The sequence below is a fragment of the Ptychodera flava genome, chromosome 7 (assembly GCF_041260155.1).
Source record: "Ptychodera flava strain L36383 chromosome 7, AS_Pfla_20210202, whole genome shotgun sequence".
Lineage (NCBI taxonomy): Eukaryota > Metazoa > Hemichordata > Enteropneusta > Ptychoderidae > Ptychodera > Ptychodera flava.
This window is the reverse complement of record NC_091934.1, coordinates 28,516,676-28,536,299: the sequence shown is the minus strand read 5'-3', so window position 1 is coordinate 28,536,299 and position 19,624 is coordinate 28,516,676. Positions and strand designations below refer to the sequence as shown.

Here is a 19,624-nt window from a genome sequence, read left to right as displayed (position 1 = left end):
AAATGTACAAAGTACAGCCCTTCATTCTTACAAATGCAAACCAACTCCGTTTTCTTGGCTGCTATATTCTTTCTTAGTGTTCAAAACATAAATGGTTATCCTGCCGCAGCAAGATTTCATAGGAAAAATATTACGCTATCGAGATTGAACGTGGAGAAAATGTGTATGACATGATGAATGGCATAACACGTCGCAACTCGCGGAAACAAACGCGTAATCTCTGATTAAACAGTTTAGCCTGAGCGACTGCTAGGTCTCTTGGTCCTTTGAAAGCTTAAAATAATTAAATTGACTCTGAAAAGTTGGACAGATACCCGATAATTCTGAAAAAAAGATCGCGAAACGATCATGAGTTCATTCTACCGTAAAACTTTGAAAGACGTAAATTTTTGCGACATTTTGGCGCACAGCGCATAGGAGTTCTGTGTGACTGTCGTAAAATGGTACCTATTTAAACAATTGGCAGCCCTCGGCCCTCTTCGCCTTCGAGTGTACACACCGCGGATCGTGTACCTCGACGTGCCTATTATGATAAATTCGTCTTGCTTTGTGGAATGTAAACTTGTGATCACTTCGATATATCGCGGTAACAATCGGCCAAGTTAACTTTGGTTGAAGACCAACGTCGAGCATGCAGGATGTTTCAGCGGGCCGCAAACGTAAACAAATGAAATATAACTTGACTGTGGACTGCTGGTAGCACGATTCAGTGTAAAATCTAGTTCTGTACGCGTACTCGGCGTAGTTCAAACTATGGAGGTAAAAAAATACCTCCATGTTCAAAACCAAACATGTTTAATGACAGCACTGTTGTCTTGGTAGGTTTTTGTCTTAATGCCAATATATCTAATGTGCATACCATAAGTCTTATAGTATTTTTAAAAGGCTTGTAAGCTTATGAAAAAAATCATGAAAAAATTACATGTCCTTTTAAAAAGTAGAACTTTGTCTATTTGTCCGTGAATGCAACAGAGGCCACATTTCTGCATATTTATTGTTCGAAAAATGTTCAAAGTTAGCCAATATGCTATGAACATTTGGGTGGGAGAACACTGCTTATCCTGTTTGATAGGTATTATTTTTTATCCACTGTACAGACATGTACATTTTGGGTACAGCTATGTTCAAAGACTCCCACCATAACATTGACGTCTCTTTTCATGAATACAAAAAGCCTGATAATATGATTCAGTTAAAAAAAAATATTGACTACCAGATGCCTTAAAATGATCACCAAATTTAAAATGTGGTGGTCAAAATGACTACCAGGATAAAATGTTAATTTCGAGCCCTGGTATACGTTAAGTCACCGTGCAGTCATTGTTTACATTATGTGGCGTGCACGTTCTATTTTTGGAGGTGTTCAACCAGCTGTTTTAATTTGCTACTTTTTGTTCACAAAGAAACCATATTAGTTATGTTTTGCTCCGCCCATTTTTATCGATTTTTCTCGGTAGGGCCCTACCGAGAGTTACCCGTTTAAAGGGATATAGTCGTCAGAACTGCGCTCAAAGGTCATATGGGACCCATACGACCCATGGCAACAATGTATCCAAGGCACAATGGTGATTGATGAAAGTCAAAACATGTCTGTCATAATCTATCATCGTATAATTTAAATGTTGCAGCTATGATGATGAGGTGCATCTTGATATCGTGCACGAAATACATTGTTTGTAAACAAGAAACTCGCACAGGCGCAGTTCCGACGACTATATCCCTTTAAGGGAGCGTTCCATTACGGCCGGCAAAATCCGGGGGGGTTCACCTTAAATTTGGAAACTTAGTGGGGGGGGTCATGTATTTTTTAAACAGCTTAGAGGGTGGTCACTTAATTTTCATAAGTATCCGTCCAGTCCAAAAGCAGTTTTCAGTGTTCAGAAATATTCTGAGAGATAAAATTGATTGACTGCATGATTTCATTCTCTGAAGTCATTTAACTGTAAACCTGAACAAAAATATAATTATCTGTTGCATGAACATCTTGCCTTAGCAACTCTGAGGCCTAATTAATATAATTAAATAGTCTAATTAAGTATATTAATATTAATAATTTAGAGTACATAAATACACTTTGCATTGGAAAAAAATTATTATTTATAGTTTTCTCATAGACTCCTATGTACACTGAATCTACATTCCGTTAAATTCCAAAATCAACCACCCTAGTCTAATCAAGTACATTAATATTGATAAACAAGAGTACATAAATACACAGATTTGCCATTTTTGTATTGGAAAAAATTATTCATTTTTTCCTCATAGACTCCCATGTATAGTGCATGATGGACATTTTCAGTGAAATTCGAAAATCAGATTTCTTGTACATATATATGCACCTTTAACCATCATATGTCTAATCAAGTACAATTTATGTTAATTACTGAACGTCTGTATATGCACAAGTTAGTACAGCAAGTTTTTCATTGGAAAAAAAAATTATTCACAATTTTATCATAGACTCCCATGTGTAGTAGATGAACATTTTTCGTGAAATTCTAGAGTCAATTTTTTTTTGTCCACATACCAGCTGTAACAACCTATTCCAATTATCAATCATCAAACATCTATAAATGCATAGATATAGTTTTGTATTGAAAAAGTATTACATAGTTTTTCATAGACTACCATATAGGCTATAGTGAATCAATATTATCAACAGCAGAATATCAATTAAATCCAAATATCAAAATTGTGTACACACAAAAAAGTATTGCGATCCACCTGTAATTTCTGTCCAATCCCTTTGAGGGGTAATTTCAAAATTATAGCAAGTCAGAAGGGGAAATTTGAACATTAGGCTAAGACCTTGTGAGTTTGTAAGGGGTATTGGAAACAATCTGAGAATCTTTCTTTATTCTATACCCCCCCCCTCCAGAGGTGTTTGTGTGTACAGCTTTACTCAATATGTTGGGGGGGGGGGGGTGAAATTTTTGTCATCTTAAAAGGAGGGGTCATAATTTTTTGGTGTAATGGATACGGGGCTAACTAATTTTGACTGATGCACAGGAAGACTTTGCCGGCCAACCCTCTGACATAATAACTGAACGCTCCCTAATATCCATTGCCAGATACAAGGTTGCATGTATGATAGGCGGTAGAGGGAAAACCAAGTCCAATTCTATCCAAGTCTCGATGGAATTCAATTCTGAATTTTGAATTCAATTCAAAATTGAAAGGAATATGCCTATTTGGCGAGTTGTTCTCCATCACAAACATCACATAAAAGCGTTGAAGTGGAACACTTTACTCGAGAACGGAAACATGCCGCCACTCTCTGGACATGATTATGCCAGTCTAAACAAGATGCTTCGCAAAACCCTGCTGAATGAAATAGTCCCCGATTATGGTTTGTTTGAGCTTTGTGTGCTACCAAAATGATTGAGAAGTGGATATGTTAGCACACCCCACCCAAAGGCACTTCTAATATGTATTCACATCAGGTTCTGCAATTTTGATATATCATGACTTAAGAAAAATGTACGTTTACGTTTTCCCATTTTTGTCGGCTTGATCTTTGATCCACATTGACACATTGCAAGTGGTTGCCTCGCCTAAGACATACGGCAAGTGGACTAAAAAATTGCATATATTCCCCCCAAAATTACATAGGGTACAATGTTTTAAATAATTTGATTGGAGACAATGACATGATAAGCTCTTTTTTTACAGTTATTTTGTTTTTGATATACAGCAAGAGTTTGGGGATTTCAAAATGATCTCTCAATCCCTTCCATGGAGATCTTTAATTATTTAATTGTCCGAAAATATAAAACAGGGGAGGTAGGAAAAATGATCAAATAAATCAAATTCTTGTTCCCCGGCATATTGTGTCTAATGTGTCTCTGCCATTGGAGGGGCTCAGGTAACTCGTGACTAGAAGGTTAAGATTTAGATGGGCGAGAATCTTGAATCTCCAGGTAAATACGATGTTGTAGCTGAGGGACAACGTTTGAAATAGGGTCATTTATGGAGATCTTAGTCTTGCCGATTTTCAGCTGGGTTATCAATTTCAAACTGTGGCCCGAAACCGCAGCATGATATTTTACAGCTAAACTAAATCATACTAAAATGTCACCTTACTTCCATTCATTTATTCTGTATTGTGAAAAGCATACCAAGCAATAAATGATCGATGCTTATTCAATATTTATTTCTAGACATCCAGAGACCGGCGTTGGCGTTGATAGATCATACCATGAAAAGTTTTCTTAACTATCGGCATTACATTTTTGCGGATATTTTGTAAATCACACATTTCCAATCGTATAAATAATAAGCTTAGGCTCCAGGCACTGAGAATAAACCAAGGGACGGACTACGTCGCATCAGAACATTTTCACGTCCTTTCGTGTGATGATGACCTCCGCCACTCCATCCCGGTGCCGCGGTGTCAGCCACGGCCGGAATGAATGTGTTTAATCACGGCAATTTGACAGCAATACTTGAAAAGAAATACACTACATCCCTACTCATTGTAAAACTATATCTTTCTGACATTATTATCTAAACAGCATAGGCGTAGGAACCGGGGGGGCAGGGGGGCGGCCGCCCCCCCCCCAATGCTGAAGTTGGGGGGGGGGGGCAAAGGTATACTTTTGCCCCCCCAACTTTTACAAATACACATTGACTACGGCTAGCTGTCCCAACTATTGCTGAGTGCTATGTAGGGAGTTAAACAAACAACTGGAGTTAAGGCGCCGTAAAATAAATTCTTTGTTTGCCGTCCGCGTGCGGGTAGGTTTTTGGACGAAATCTGAAAAACAAACACAGATCGTATGATCGAAAATACGGCGGGATGTGCCCTTCCTTTGTTCGCGATGTCGCAGTAATTTACTTTTATGTCGCAAAAACGAAATGTCGTACGATCGTTTCCATACAAATCAGATTACCTATCTTAAAGGGGTACATCAACCGCTGTACGTAAAGTGTACATGTGTACCTCCTGTTGTAGCGGACTGCAGTGTACCGTAAGTGAAGATCAATCGACCGTTTCACAAGTTGATTTCTCCCTCAAAGTTTTCAAATCGGCGGAAGTGCGTAAAATCTTTTTGGTCTCCATACAAGACAGATCGAAAACAATTCTTGACTGGTTTAGCTTCAAATAAGGAACGGAACTGAATTTCCATCAGCTTTTCCACGATCCGCGATTGATCACGATGTTGGATCTGCACCGTGGCAAGCAGGTACCGCCGGTGAAATGTTCGTTGTTGAATGCTCCAAATAGTTCGTACGCGGTGGGAAGTTGCCCTTACTTTGAACATTTTTTTCTGCTAAAAACGATTTGGACATTTTATAAGTCCGGATTAGAATTCAGTTTTCAAAATAGCAATGGCCATTCGGTATTGCTGTCTTGGCAAGCAGAATATTAGCATTTAGTATGCAATAGCGTCAGTTTTCTGTCATTAATATGCAAAAATAACTATTAGTCCGCATTTTCGGCAAGAACGATGATATCAAAACCTGCTAGTGTTATAATGAATACAAAAACTCACACTAATTCCTATGAATTTATGGCTCAGACTACAACTGAGCTGCAACAACGACCGCGCATGAAAAAATTTGTCCGAATTTCAGGCAGCGGTGTCTGAAGTCGCGCGTGCAGCTATATTTAGTAACAAACCTGACATCGCGATCAGCGCTATTGGAATTCGGCTAAAAAAATAGTTGATACACAAAATTCAGAATAAATAGCCTTTAAAGTTACAGCTAATGGAGCATTTAACTCAACAGAAACAGTGATCAGGACTAGTATTTATTTGACACTTAAAAAGGAGGATTTGTACTCGAGGCTGTTATGATTTGTTCAGCTACCCACTCTTCTTACTGTAAAAATTGTAATTTTATGGAAGGGATAGTAGTTTCACCTTTTACCAAGATGTTTAGCATTTGTTTTCTGAGTGACAACTACATACTTTGTTATTCTCAGTAGCTTTTGCAGTTTTATATTTGGAATTTTCAGGTTTTGCAAGAACACCTTTTTGTTCTAAGCTTACCCCAACATGTTGAAATACATAGTGTACAGTTGTCAAAACAACTGTTACTACTCGTTTTTTCTCGTATTATCTCATTACCTCATCTTGGCCTGTTTTTACTCATGGACTCGTCTTAGCTCGCTGAGAGGTGCTGGTTATCTTCGATTGACTACACGAGATAGACATTATTTCTCGGTAGACAAGCTTGATAGCTGCCATCGCTCAAGATACGCTTCTCCAATTGTCTGTCATCCTGCCCTGTCTGTTGTATTTTTCTCTCTTGTCCTTTGTATTCCCTTTCCCGTATTATTTTAGAATGGGATTTTAAACGTTATGTTTAAGGCTTGGTTTGGATCATATGATAGATATGAATTAAAGATGGAAATATACGTCCAATCGTAAACATCAATACAGATCTCGATCTTAAATGTACATGTCATAATTAATATACAAATGTCACTTAGACACGTTGCAAAATTGAAGCCTTGGGTAAACGGTGAAGTTCTTATATTCCTTCATTAGGTGTTGATTCAAATATATTTTGTTTTCTTCAAAACTTCGTAAACATCGTCGTAATACGTAATTTGCATCTTTTACATTTGTCGCAAATATGCTTTTTATTCATAATTGAGATCTTGTTATTTTAATAGTTTTACTCTTGCCTATGACTACCTAGTGCATAAACCTCCGTCAGAGACAAACTATAGATCTGCGTAACACAACCAGTTGATTACTATCACACTGTACATGTGGTACACTAGGGCCTATGTACTGGTATAGTGTTTATTGCCATTGTTTATTATGGAATTTTTGTTCAGACTCACAGTCACCTAACTCTAAGTATGCTTGTTGTACTTATACAAATATAACCTTTGTTTCCAAGCATTGCTTTCAACGTGCTTAATGAAGAGCATAAGAAACACTGCATTGTAAATGTAACAGATGATTTTTCATACTTGTGACCCATAAACCGATGGGAAAGTTAAAGTTTATGCGATTGATCTATGTTGTGTGTTTGTTTGTTTTTTTGCTGGCTGGCTTGTAGGTTTTTCAAAAATCCAAGGACAGCAAACAAAGAATTTTCTTTACACGGCCTAATACATAAAAACACAAATATTGAGACATTGCCGTATGTGAAAGTAGTGGTGCTTTCATTACATTTTTTACTATTTAGATTGATTTTGGCCTGTTTTAATTATTTTAATTTATTCGTGTATGATTTAATATTTTAATTTATTCATATATGCAAATTTTAGATCGTAATTCATTCATCACCAGAATATAGGTTACCTTTGCCCCCCCCCCCCAACCGTGAAGTGCTTCCTACGCCCCTGAAACATCCTTTCACAAACTCCTCACTTTGCGCGACATGCGCATACGTTTTCCCAGGCCAGGAGATACGCGCGCCTTTCATCATCGGCTTGTAACATACATAGGAGTTCGTTGACCTCATTGTACGTCTGGGCGACCGCCGACTCTGCCGACTGGGCGACGCGCGCGAAATCGAAATATCGTTTAAAAATTGGAAGTTTTGAATAGTTCATGTTGTTTGAAGGTTATAATTTTTAAAAGCTCATGGCTCCTATCATATTCCTATCTATTGATCTAAATCTACGCCTCTTTTACGAGCGTATACCGTTTCGGTCACAGGTTCATGTTTGTCTGCACAGGCGAAACATGGTCGGGGGGTGCGACTCCGAGGCTTGTCCGGAGGTTCTTGTGATGTCGCTAATTCACATTAAATCACACCCATTCACAATTTTAAAGACGGGACGAGTAAACAAAGGTATGCCTGGAGTAAATTAACATGTTTCGGGACATTATACGCGTAAAGATACTTGAAATTAGCGGTTTTCGTTTGTGCTGAATTTGTTCCGTTAGAACATAGGGTAAGCGACGGGGTCACGTATGGCGGTCGGGCGCACTTACAAACAAAAAGTAATCGCGAGCCCCCCACGGAGACGGGATATTATAATTATTAATCGCAAACACGGAGATAATTTAAGCAAACAAATTAAACCAGGTGAATGTCAGAATAATCCGCAAGAAACTTATCAAAATGTACCTCATTAAATGCGATTGTGTTTGTTTATATTTGCCTTTATTATAATTTCTCGCGCGGGGGCACCGTCAATTGTTAGGGTAAGCGAGAGTACACGGGATTTTGCGAGAGATTTTGAAAAATCGCATTTTTTATCAAAATTATGAATTTTTATCAACATATTTCTGTACCACCGTGTTCCTGAATGAGAAGAGAACGTGTGGCCACAAAACAGGGTCTCTTTACGATCTGTGCTTGGAGAACGGGGTGAAAAATGATCGAGGAGTAAGTAGGTCAACCTGAAATAGTAGTAAATATGTAGGTGATTACCCAGACTGCCTTGAGGCGCTCTCTTCCGGCCTCCTTGGCATGTGATTTTGATTTGCGTGTCGTTCAATCCAAAATGTCCGACAAGCATAATTCCGTCCTTGGCCACCTGTATAACAGTATACGTGGTAAGTAGATCTATGATATATTAAAAGAGGGACGGTGGAGCCATCGATAGGTAGCAGGGGCAGGCAGAGAGTGACAAGCGGCTTCTCATCCCTCAGTGCTGCAGTGTGTGATGTATGTACATACAGTGGATAGAGGGACTGTGGTACATACAATATATTATACCGAATATACGTGACCTGACACATGTTATATGGATTGTAACTACAGGTGATACTTTTGGGGGTGTTAATAGGCCATGTGATCGTCATAAGATGACGATTCAACAAATTAATAGTTGTTTTCATGCGGGTACACTGTAACTTTACTGCAAGACACACCTACCGTGTCAGACCAGTTTCTCAGTGTCAGCGATGTGCGTGTGGTGTGGCGTAAAATGTACATGCTGCATGTTACGTTCAAGGCATACCCAAACCGAGAGGCAACACCCTTTGTGTTTTTTATTCACAAACATGCAAGGTTATTTTCGGCAATTCAGCCGTTTATGTTGGATTCAGATTTGAATGTTAACCTGAAACATGGAGCTATTAAGGATGCTGAAAGTACTCAACCGACATTACATTCATACAGGGTTTTACATGACGCGCATTTCTGCGTCCTTTACGCATAAAACCGGACCCAGGACCCCTCAAAAACTAAACTACGCGTCCCTTCGGACGCAGAAATATCTGTTGCTGGTGTATATCTCGCGAAGCCGCTGAACACGTAAAACACATCCCAGTAAACCTTACCGACCCCATACTTTAATAGAATGCTCCGTAGTGCATTGGCCTCCACTGTTTGATGACCAATGGTACCCGCGGAAACAAATTTTCAAAATGTAAACTGATTCTTAATTGGTCGATTTCTTGTTTGCGGCGATCAATACAGTTTATATGCATCATGGCGGGTCGTGTCAAATACCCAAAACAAGCCGATCTGCGAAAGTTTTTCGACAGCCGCAGCAACCAGCACGATGTAGGTTTGGTCGAGGCCGAAACAGCAGCTACGCCATGCGATACTGATACATCAGATCCCCGGCCAAGTCAGCAAAATTACGAACATTCAACAGAAGTTGGCTCAATAGATTTAAATGGCTTCGATATTCTGAAGAGCGAAACGTCATGGAATGCGATGTATGTTTGAAATCGAATGTTACATGCCCGTTCACGGAAGGTTGTTCTAATTTTCAACATTCAACTCTCACTCGTCATCAGGACTCGAAAAGTCATCTCACAAGTGTTAAAATCCTAAGCTTGAGGTCACAATTTACTACCGCTCGCAAATCTGCAGAGGACCGGCAGGTGCAGGGTAAACGAACTCGAGGCGTACGCTGCACAATTACGTACTGTTTATCTGATCGCTAAACGTGACCTTCCATGCGATGTATTCACTGACATCATGCATCTACAGAATCTGAACGGCTTAGACATTGAATATTACAAACTTCCGCAGATAGTTATGGAGTTTGAAGAGTGTATTCAACGTGTGATCGAGAAGTCCCTGATTGATAGCATACATGCAAGTGATTTCATCGGTATAATGTTGGATGAGACTTGTGACAATACATAACCGTTCATAAGAAACTTGCCATATGTTCGATATATTCAGAATGGCGAGGCGAATGTTTCTTTCCTCGGTAACCAGCAAATTGCCACTGCTGCAGGGATCGAAAACGCCTTGATTGAATTTTTGACTAGGAAAGAAATCTGTGACGCGGCCGTAGACAAAATATATGGACTGGGAACAGACGGGGCGGCCGTAATGACCGGTCGTTTGAACGGGTTGGGTGCAAAATTAAAAGCCAGAAATCCCAACCTTGTTCAAGTGCATTGTGTTGCACATCGATTGAATCTTGCTGCTTCTCAAGCAGGCAGAGATATTGAATATTGCAAAGAATATCATAATATAATCCATTCATTGTATAAATACTTTAATGACTCTAGTGTGAGATATGACAAACTTAGAGAAATTCAAACTCTGTTGAATGGGAAGGCGAAACAAATTACTGAGCCTACATCTGTTCGCTGGTTGTCGGTTGAATCAGCTGTCAAGATGATTTTCATCAGTTTTGAGCCAATTGCCTTGGCACTTGCAAGTGACAAAAAAGGGGAAAGGCTGATGGGCTGTTAAAATTTGTCTCCAATTCATTGTTTCTGCTATTCACTGCCTTATTGATTGATGTCCTTACTGTGATTGGAATTTGAGCCTTACATTTCAGAAAGATTCTGTCAACCTATCCCATATCAAAAAAGTGTTCAGTCTATTAGGGACACATTGAATACAATGACTAATGATTCACACACTGTCAGAGAAGTCTTTAATGATTTGGGTGATGTTCCTGGCAATGGTCAGAAAAACACATACAAAAACATTAAAATCACTTACAATCAGCCACTCAGACAGAGCTTCTGTAGTGTACGAGAAAATTATATCAACAAACTACTGCAGAATTTAGATTGCAGATTTCCAGATGATGAGATGCATATTCTGGAATGTTTTGATGTAATTCTAAACCCACACAGATATCCTGAAAATTTGGCCAACCTACCTGACTATGGGGTCAACCAGCTTGATCAACTGTTGAATCATCATAACAATACACCAGGTATTGATGCTGATAGAGCTAGGGCACACTTTCTTGTTTACAAACACTTCACAAGATCTCATAGGGACGCACTGAATTTTGATATGTATATCAAGCTGTTGCTAACTGATTTTACAGAGGAGTATCCTGATCTTGCCATTCTTGCTAAAATTGCTCTTTTCATACCAGTGTCCTCTGCCCCATGTGAGAGGGGCTTTTCAGTACAAAATGCCATCAAACAGAGGGCACGAAATAGACTCAATCCTCAAAGGCTTAATAGACTAATGTTCATCAAACTGGTTGGCCCCATCACAGATGATTTTGACTTCATAAACAATGCTAGGTTATTTGCTGAAGGAGCTGCTGGCAGAGTGTGAACTCAACCTACTGGACTTGCTGGGTGAATGCCATTTCAGAGTATGAAATTACTTACCTTCTTGTCAATTTGACAAATTTGAATACTTGTTCAAATTTCACAACTTTGTGAACTTGTCATTAAAGTTATGAGATCATTTCAATTATGAATAGTGTTCTTTGAATTGATCAATGAGGGACCTCAGTATGAACTAGAATTTTCATGTATGAATAATTTTAAGAAATGCGCAACCATTTGCCGTGTGTTATAACACTAACTGAACACAGTGAAGACCATGGCATGGATAAACAATAAAATATTCTTTGAAATAAATTGGGACCCCCATATTTTGATGTAGGACTCCCATTTTCTAACACCAGGGGTCCCAGGGACTCTCAAAAGTAAAAAGTGATGTAAAACCCTGTTCATATCTTAATTTTCGAATTCAAAGTGATTTCGAGTTCTGTCTTTCAAATAGTTGACATATTGACTTAGTTATTGTCTTCATAAATTGGAAATGGTTTACTAAGAATCCTGTACAAAAACGGTGAATTTGTTGTGTGTCTTTATGCTGCTGTCGTCACTTATAGCAATGACAACGAAATATACACAAGAGTGGGTGAATGACAACAACACCCGGTTTGGCTTTGACGTCAATAGCGTTGACCTTTGCTGAACCTGAAAAACTTGCATGCTGTGGAAATGAACTTGTACTCAAAGAACAGGGAAGCCAGGATAAACAAGTAAACAGTGACCCAAATCAACAAACAAATAAACAAATGAATCAAACAAAAATAAACAAGTAATAATTGAATAAACAAACAAACCAAAAGACAACACACAAATAAATAAATGAAAATTAAATTTAAGGGAAAACACTAAATTGAATATGAGTTGAAATAATTGACAGAACAACACATGCAACATATTCAACAACATACTCCAACAAGGGATGGGACTTTATGGCTACCAATGCCATGCCATTGTTCATCATATAATTTTTTCCTTCCGCAAATTATTATGACTGTCTCAATGCCGATGAGTAGAAATCCTTACCAGTTGGCAAGAGGGCATAATGGGTTACACAATTGGCCCATATACGATTTCAAACTGACATCGCTCAACAGCAAACAGTTTCCTATGAAGGAGTTTCTTCTTTATTTTACCTGGTGAAGTACTTCCGATGTATTACTACAATGACAGCTTTCACATCGTCTTTTCAGGTGACTTGTTTGTTCACTGTAATACAGGCTGCACCAATGAAGAGAGATACCAGTACATGTAGTCCAGAAGATCACAGGTACCCATTTAACGACATGTGTTGCAACATGTGCCAACCTGGTGAGCCATACTATATATATATGATGATCGTAGTTAGACAGGAAATTTGTGCTTTTCTCTGTATGACCACCTCATATTGTACTTCGATTTGCGAGTAAAAGATTTTCGCAAAATTTACCCAGTAAGACAAATCTGGCATGAGTCTATTGGTCCTGTGAAAACTATCAATAAGACTCTGTGATCAAATGTGACAATCCAGTGAGTCCAAGATAGTAGTCCCTTTCCCTGCTGTATGACAAGAGTGCAAACTATTGGATTGATGAATACCTACTAGAAAGAGACCTGCAACCAATTCTCAGAGATTGACTCAGTTAATGTGGAAGGGAGGTAGATCTGTTTGAGTCTGGTGGACTGTTTACATTCAATATCATTCCAGCGTGTGTAAATCTAGAATCTCCATAGTTGCTGTACCTTGTCAGCCTGCATTCTAACCCAGTGCAGGCACGGGACAACCCAGTAGGGTACCTCGCTTCATTGCCAGCAGATGTAGTTCCCATTTTTTTGCACAGTCTCAGTTCATGTGAATATCTATGACTAGTACTGTGTGTGGTATTTGAAAAGAATCTGAAAGAATCTCAAACAGAAATTGAAACAGAGCTGCATTTAGGTTCAGACTATAAATGAATATTACTGATCTGAGATATTTCATATGACACACAGTCATGGGGCATGACATTTTCATGCGATCCTGCATTACAACCCGATGAATTGAAACCACCTTTGTTCAAAATCACTCATGTCCCAGATTTTTTGAAGTGTTTTCCCAAGGGTATAATTTACATAAATGTATAAAATTTGCACAACTTCAGCCATAATTTCAAATCAGTACAATGCGGACAGTTCTAATATTTTCATCTTATTTAATAATTTGTGTTCTTTTTTGATTTATTTCTTGCCCCTTCAGGGTATAAAGTTTACAAGCACTGCACACACACACCAGATGACGGTATTTGTGTACCGTGTTCGGAGGGCTACTTCACACGTGAGTGGAATGGTGCTACTCGGTGTTTGCCCATCAACCTGTGCAAACAAATCACATGAACACATCAGTGTGTATGCAAGACCCGATGGAACGAGTGACAACATATGTGCCTGCGACCCTAGATTTCAATACACAGCGTCTGGTGAACTCTGTATTGAATCTCCTGTGAATACTCTACTCAGGGTAATTAAGTTGCTGATATGCAGTATTTTCCTTCACAAACATGAGACTCAGAAAAAGTTTGACTCCATGGGAGAGAATAAGTTTCAGGAAGGAGTATAACAGGTTATTCAGTGAAACAAAGCTGCAGCATTTAGTATGTGTGATATACAGATATGTATACAGCATGCAATTAACATTGTAACTCAACTGTCATTGTTCTATGTACTGCCATGGCAGCAATTACATGAGCTACTCCAAGAAAATGAAGATTTGATAGTATAAGGTTATTCATAAAATGCCAGGATTTATGTCCAAGTACATCGTGCAGCAAAGATATTGTCAGAGACGTGTACCAGAGCGTACGATGTACGAGGACATAAATCCCAGTATTTTGTGAATTACCTTATTATTATACACCTTTTTAGTCCAATTTTACAAGGAAAAGGTCAGAGTTAAAGCGGTTTTGGGATGTTCGTCATGCACTGCACTGAGCGATCACGAGCAGACTGGAAATGCATTCAGCGTGTCTGCTACATGCACAGAACAAAATTGCAACGCACGCAGCACAGAGCACTTGGTAGAAATTGTAGGTCAGCAGCAAAATTTCACTCAAATTCACAGGTTTTGGATTGACCACTATTAACTTAGTGAAGGACTGAATGTTTAGAAGTATATTTTTGTTCAAAATTTAAAATCATCTCTCCTTCCCCCCCTCGTAAAGGTGTTTGATGTCAAAGGTCAAATAGCGTCCAATAACACCAAAAGTTACTGTACCTCCGCATCAAAGTTATTGGACTCCACGTCCTCTGATACCGAAACTTACTGTACAAGGACACTCCATAAGTTACAGACGCAGGTGTATAATAATATGTTGTACTCGGGATAAAAATTTTTGTAGCAAACCATAACATTGCCAATTGTATACTTGTGGATGGAACATTTATTGTATAACATAAGCAGCACTTGGTATGTGTCATCTACATCAGAGTGCAGTTGTTGTTCGATACATGGCAAAGGCCCTATGTAAGCATTAGAAAGATTGGAAGTTGGAAAACAAAATGGCTGCCATATGCGCATATTACCAGGGTGGAAGACTGATTTCCCTCACAAAAAGGCACAATTTATCCAATATTAAAATCGACAGCAATAGCTTCAAAGCCATGTTTAAATTCATATCTGCTATTACATGGTATATTTGCGTCAAAATCCATCTCCTATGCATTTTGGGTGCTATTTCTGAGGGGACCTATGCTTTCAACACAAAAAACCTCTTTCAGGCCACACATGCTGTATACTCAACTGATATGAATCTAGGCATGGAGGGGAAGCTGCAACGATGCTGGTTTATTGAAACAAATTGTTCCATTTTTGTGGGAATTCAGTCTCCATACTTGGCAAATTTTACAAGTGCTGTTACATATGAGTTATATCAATATTTTTAGAACCGTGAATTGTTCTTCTGAGAACTGAAAGTTCTTTGGTGTCTGGCTAAAATGAACGCGCCATCTGTGTATGGAATCTACATATATCAATCAGCACAAGTATCATTGTTTTGTTGTGCATGTTAAATTTACTAGTGAGAGACCAAGAAAGTCACTTGTTGTGTAGATAGAAACAAGATTATCAACATTATATTTCCTGTGAATATCTTTCCGAATCTTGATCAAAAAATTTCTTGATGTTGCTGAATATGTCCAGTGCTTTTGGTAAGGGTGGTAACTAGGTAAAATTTACTGGAGTTCCCCAGTCGTTTTACCGGGCTCCCCTTGGTGGATCAGTGTCCTTATATTGGGAGGTGGTACAAATGTTACCGGGGTTTCCCCAAATCCAATGTTCCCCAACCTTAGCAAAAACACTGATGTTTCAATATGTATTTTTCTGAATTATTACTTATCCATATATGAAGATTGACTATAATCAGTATTATAGTAAGTTATAGTTATACAGAGTTTATTTGATATAGATACAGTTCATATTATGGGAGTATGTGCCTCGATAGTGAAAGACATAAACCATTTGCTTACAAAATCAAAAATAAAATCTGGGGATCACTGTGTAACTGTGGCACTAGAGAAATAAATTACCCAAGATTTACTCTCTGCAATTACTGATATTTGAAATTCAAAATGGCCACTATCCAAGTTCCAACTCTATGGGTAAAAAATAAAGATTTTTAATTTTCGAAAAACTAGGATGGTGAAGTTTTTTTACACCCACGAGCTTTAAGATGAACCCCCTCCCCCGACAAGTGTTAGATCAGAAAAGAAGTGTAAAGGTTTGAGAGCCTGAATATCTGTCCCCGAGATGCATTCGAGCTTAATATCAGCAGATTGTGATAAAAAAATGGAAGCCCAGTGTCATTGCATTGACGCTACTTTTGTGCTGTATTTTCTTTTCAGGAAGTGAAGCAACACTAGCACCATCATTTACACTGGCAAACTCAGGGTCCACTCTAACTTCAGGAAGTACACAAACCAAAGTGCCATCGTCTCCTACAGCTTCAGCTTCCTACGTATCACATGATCACATCATTTCAGCACTCAGCATTAGCCTTTGTCTCATCATTCTAGCTGCATTCATCATTGGAATTCTATTTATAGTGTGTTTTTGCTGTAAGAGAAAGTACTGCTGCTTTGGTCAGGACAGAGAAAATGGTAAGTGATGCAGTTTTTTGTAAAGGTCACATTTTGTGCGAAAAGCAGCCAAGTGTTGTACTCTAATTCAAAGGGATGACGTGGCTTAGAACTGCAAGAGGAAATCTTTGCTCCAGTAGCTTACAGGTACTGCAACATGTGCTTTGTTGAGTTTTACCTCATCACAGCACATGTCAGGATGCAAATATATTAGAGTGTGTTTTAGGTAGAATACGCCTCAAAGGTGAAAGAGTAAAAAGTTTTGCTCAGGCTCTCAGTGAAACTGTCAACCTTTCTCTCACTACAACAATAATAAAAATCAGGGGTCATCCTGCAAACTTTGGTACTAGAGAAAAACATAACGAAACATTTACCAATATTTGAAATTCAAAGTGGCCACCATTCCTCTGATAACTCAATTGGGGAAATAAAGTTTGCTATTTTTAACACGATTGGAACTAATTTGGGATAATTGGATCTTCATATTTTTCAAATTTCTCAAAAATGTTAGGTGCCCTATAGCTGAATGTCTCAATATTACAAATTACTCATAAAAACAAGTGTGTAATGTACAAAGAAAAGAAGATAAGTTTACATTTGCAGATTTTAAAGACATTACTTCAGCATCCAATTATCCCAAATTAGTTCCAATCGTGTTTTTTGAAAAAGCTTTAAATAAGCCCCCACAAGTGGTAGATCAAGAAAGAATTGTAAAAAATTCAGAGTACAAAGTATCCAGGTTGTCTCCGGGTAGCGTATTCTGTGAGCTACCTCCATGGGTTGACTGAGACTGGCAATTTTTGAGTCAATCATATGCCTGAATCAAAAAAAAAATCACTTTTGTTAGAGGTAAAAGCTTGCTGCAGAGCTTTTTATTTTCACAAAATCAGCATGATAGGAGAACATAAACAATGAAACTCCAAATTCAAACGACAGCTGATGTAAACTTTTGCTGAAACTTCCCCAATGAATTTTTCAACCATCTTGTATCAAATCAACAAATAAAAATCAGGGGTCACTGTGCAAAATCTGGTAACAGAGACACAAATTACCTAAACTACTGATACTTGAAATCCAAAATTGCTGCCCTCCCTGTGTGTTAACTCTGGCCCAAAACACTAAGATGATGGAAGTTTTTGTCACATCGAAAGCTTTAAAACAAGTGCTAGACCAGCATGGTATTGCCAAAAATCGAGAGACCTCGTGTCTGTCCCTGAAGCATATTTTACCCGGTACCTTAAATCTGCAACTTTTGTATATGTGTTCTAACAGTGGAAGAGAACGGAGATGAAACGAAGACCAAAAAGAAAGAAAAGAGCCAGACAGTGACAGTGGAAGATTTACAGGTACACCGGGAACACAGAGGGCTACATCACAGGAATATCTCCAAAGAGAGCCTTCTGGATCTAATCTGTCAGAGAGTCACGACCAGATGTTGAGCGGTAAGTCTGAGACTTCTGTAGCATACATGCACTCTTAATTGACTCCTCTTGACAATCAAGGAGACTAACACAACTTTAAGATGCTAGAAAATTAGGTCTCCTGTTTTTCATACTCCATATTTGGAAAGCTCTGTGACATGTACAGTTAATGCACGTCATTCATAGGTGATGCCTCTTTAGCTGCAGTCATGCCATGTTTAGCTCTTAAACTCTTCCAATCCAATCCAATCAACTTAAACTCTTCAAATCCAATCCAATCACAGATCAGAACTTTTGGCAGTCAAAAATGACCTTTTCTTCGTGGCGGGTAGGCACAAATTTTTTCTCCATTATAACCTGATAACTACAAATTTAAATGTGACAGTGAGAAACTAAACAGGTGATCATGCTGGTGTTTTTGTTTGGAGAGACCTATTTCAAAAAACGTGTGTGTTGGTGTTGGTGTGTGTGTGTGTGTGTATATATATATATATATATATATATATATATATATATATATATATATATATATATATATATATATATATGTATATATATACAGTACAGTCCACACAGAACCTGTCATTGTGCTCGCATAATATATATATATATATATATATATATATATATATATATATATATATATATATATATATATATATATATATATACAGTGAAACCTGGCAAAACCGACTTCACATCGGACCGCAAATTTTGGTCGGTTTTAACAGAGGGTCGGTTTATTCAGTGTGGGCGTGGCTGCCCTAAAATCAACCCATTGGCTTACAGTCTAATACAGTGTAACATGCACACACAGGCACACACACACACACACACATCATGATCATACGACACACATTTCAGACATACGGTTTTTATTACTGTACAAATAAAAAATTATTTTGTAAAAAACGAAACTTTATTTCTTTTGTGTGACATTTTGTTGGACAGAATAAATAAAAAGTAAGGTGGTAAAGTCGGACCTCGCCACGCACATAGTAAAATGGAAATGCTTTGTACTGTACATGATGTGCACAACCACAGTCAGAAAAGGCTGAAATAGCGATCAAAACTTTCAAAAAATTATCGTATCACCGTATATTAAATGTTGTTCACAGAAGGAAATGAATACGGTCTCTCAGTCTATTGTTCATACATGCAATTATTGAAAGATGGATGATCAGACATCGTGTGTGACTCGACGTACGCGGCGGTGAAGCTTGGCGGCCATTTTGAAAACGTAACCGTATATGCAGTGAAAGTTCCGTGATTTCATTCTGTCGATTTTCAAGTGTGGCGAAATCTAAACACTGTCTCCTATCTAAACTATCGAAACACTGTCTCCTGTCTCCTATGGCTTCTTCAGAAAAAAACTGTCCAGTGATGATTGCTTCAAAGAGCATCGCTTCTGCACAATATGGCGTTCGGTGATCGATTTCAAGTTCTGGACTTCGGTGAGGTAACGATCATCTCTGTTCAGTGCGAAACTCTGTAACTTCTGCAGCATAGTCAAGACTTCCCCGTAGGATAACTCTGAGCCGTCATTCGGGTCGATGTTTTCGGAGTCGTCATTCTCTTCTGCTTCCTTTTCTTCTGGTTCCCTGCTTTCGCTGTCTTTGTTGGCGAGAAAATCCTGCACGATCTGATCCTCCCATTCCCCATCGTAGGTTGCTTCGGTAGGCAATGCGTCGTCGA

General features: G+C 38.5%; 1 protein-coding gene across 2 annotated transcripts in view; it reads left to right on the top strand.

Annotated features, from left to right (window-relative positions):
* Window positions 1-19,624, top strand: part of LOC139137203 (uncharacterized) — a 64,288-nt gene that overhangs the window by 27,294 nt on the left and 17,370 nt on the right. The window contains exons 1-5 of one of the 2 annotated variants that reach the window (XM_070705189.1): window positions 8,379-8,471; window positions 12,614-12,731; window positions 13,636-13,896; window positions 16,275-16,529; window positions 17,781-17,950. In XM_070705189.1, coding sequence (XP_070561290.1) covers window positions 17,941-17,950 — 10 coding nt within the window. In that variant the 5' untranslated portion in view covers window positions 8,379-8,471; window positions 12,614-12,731; window positions 13,636-13,896; window positions 16,275-16,529; window positions 17,781-17,940. Of the gene's footprint in view, window positions 1-8,378; window positions 8,472-12,613; window positions 12,732-13,635; window positions 13,897-16,274; window positions 16,530-17,780; window positions 17,951-19,624 lie in introns of those variants that run through there. The other variant, XM_070705188.1, reaches the window with a different exon arrangement.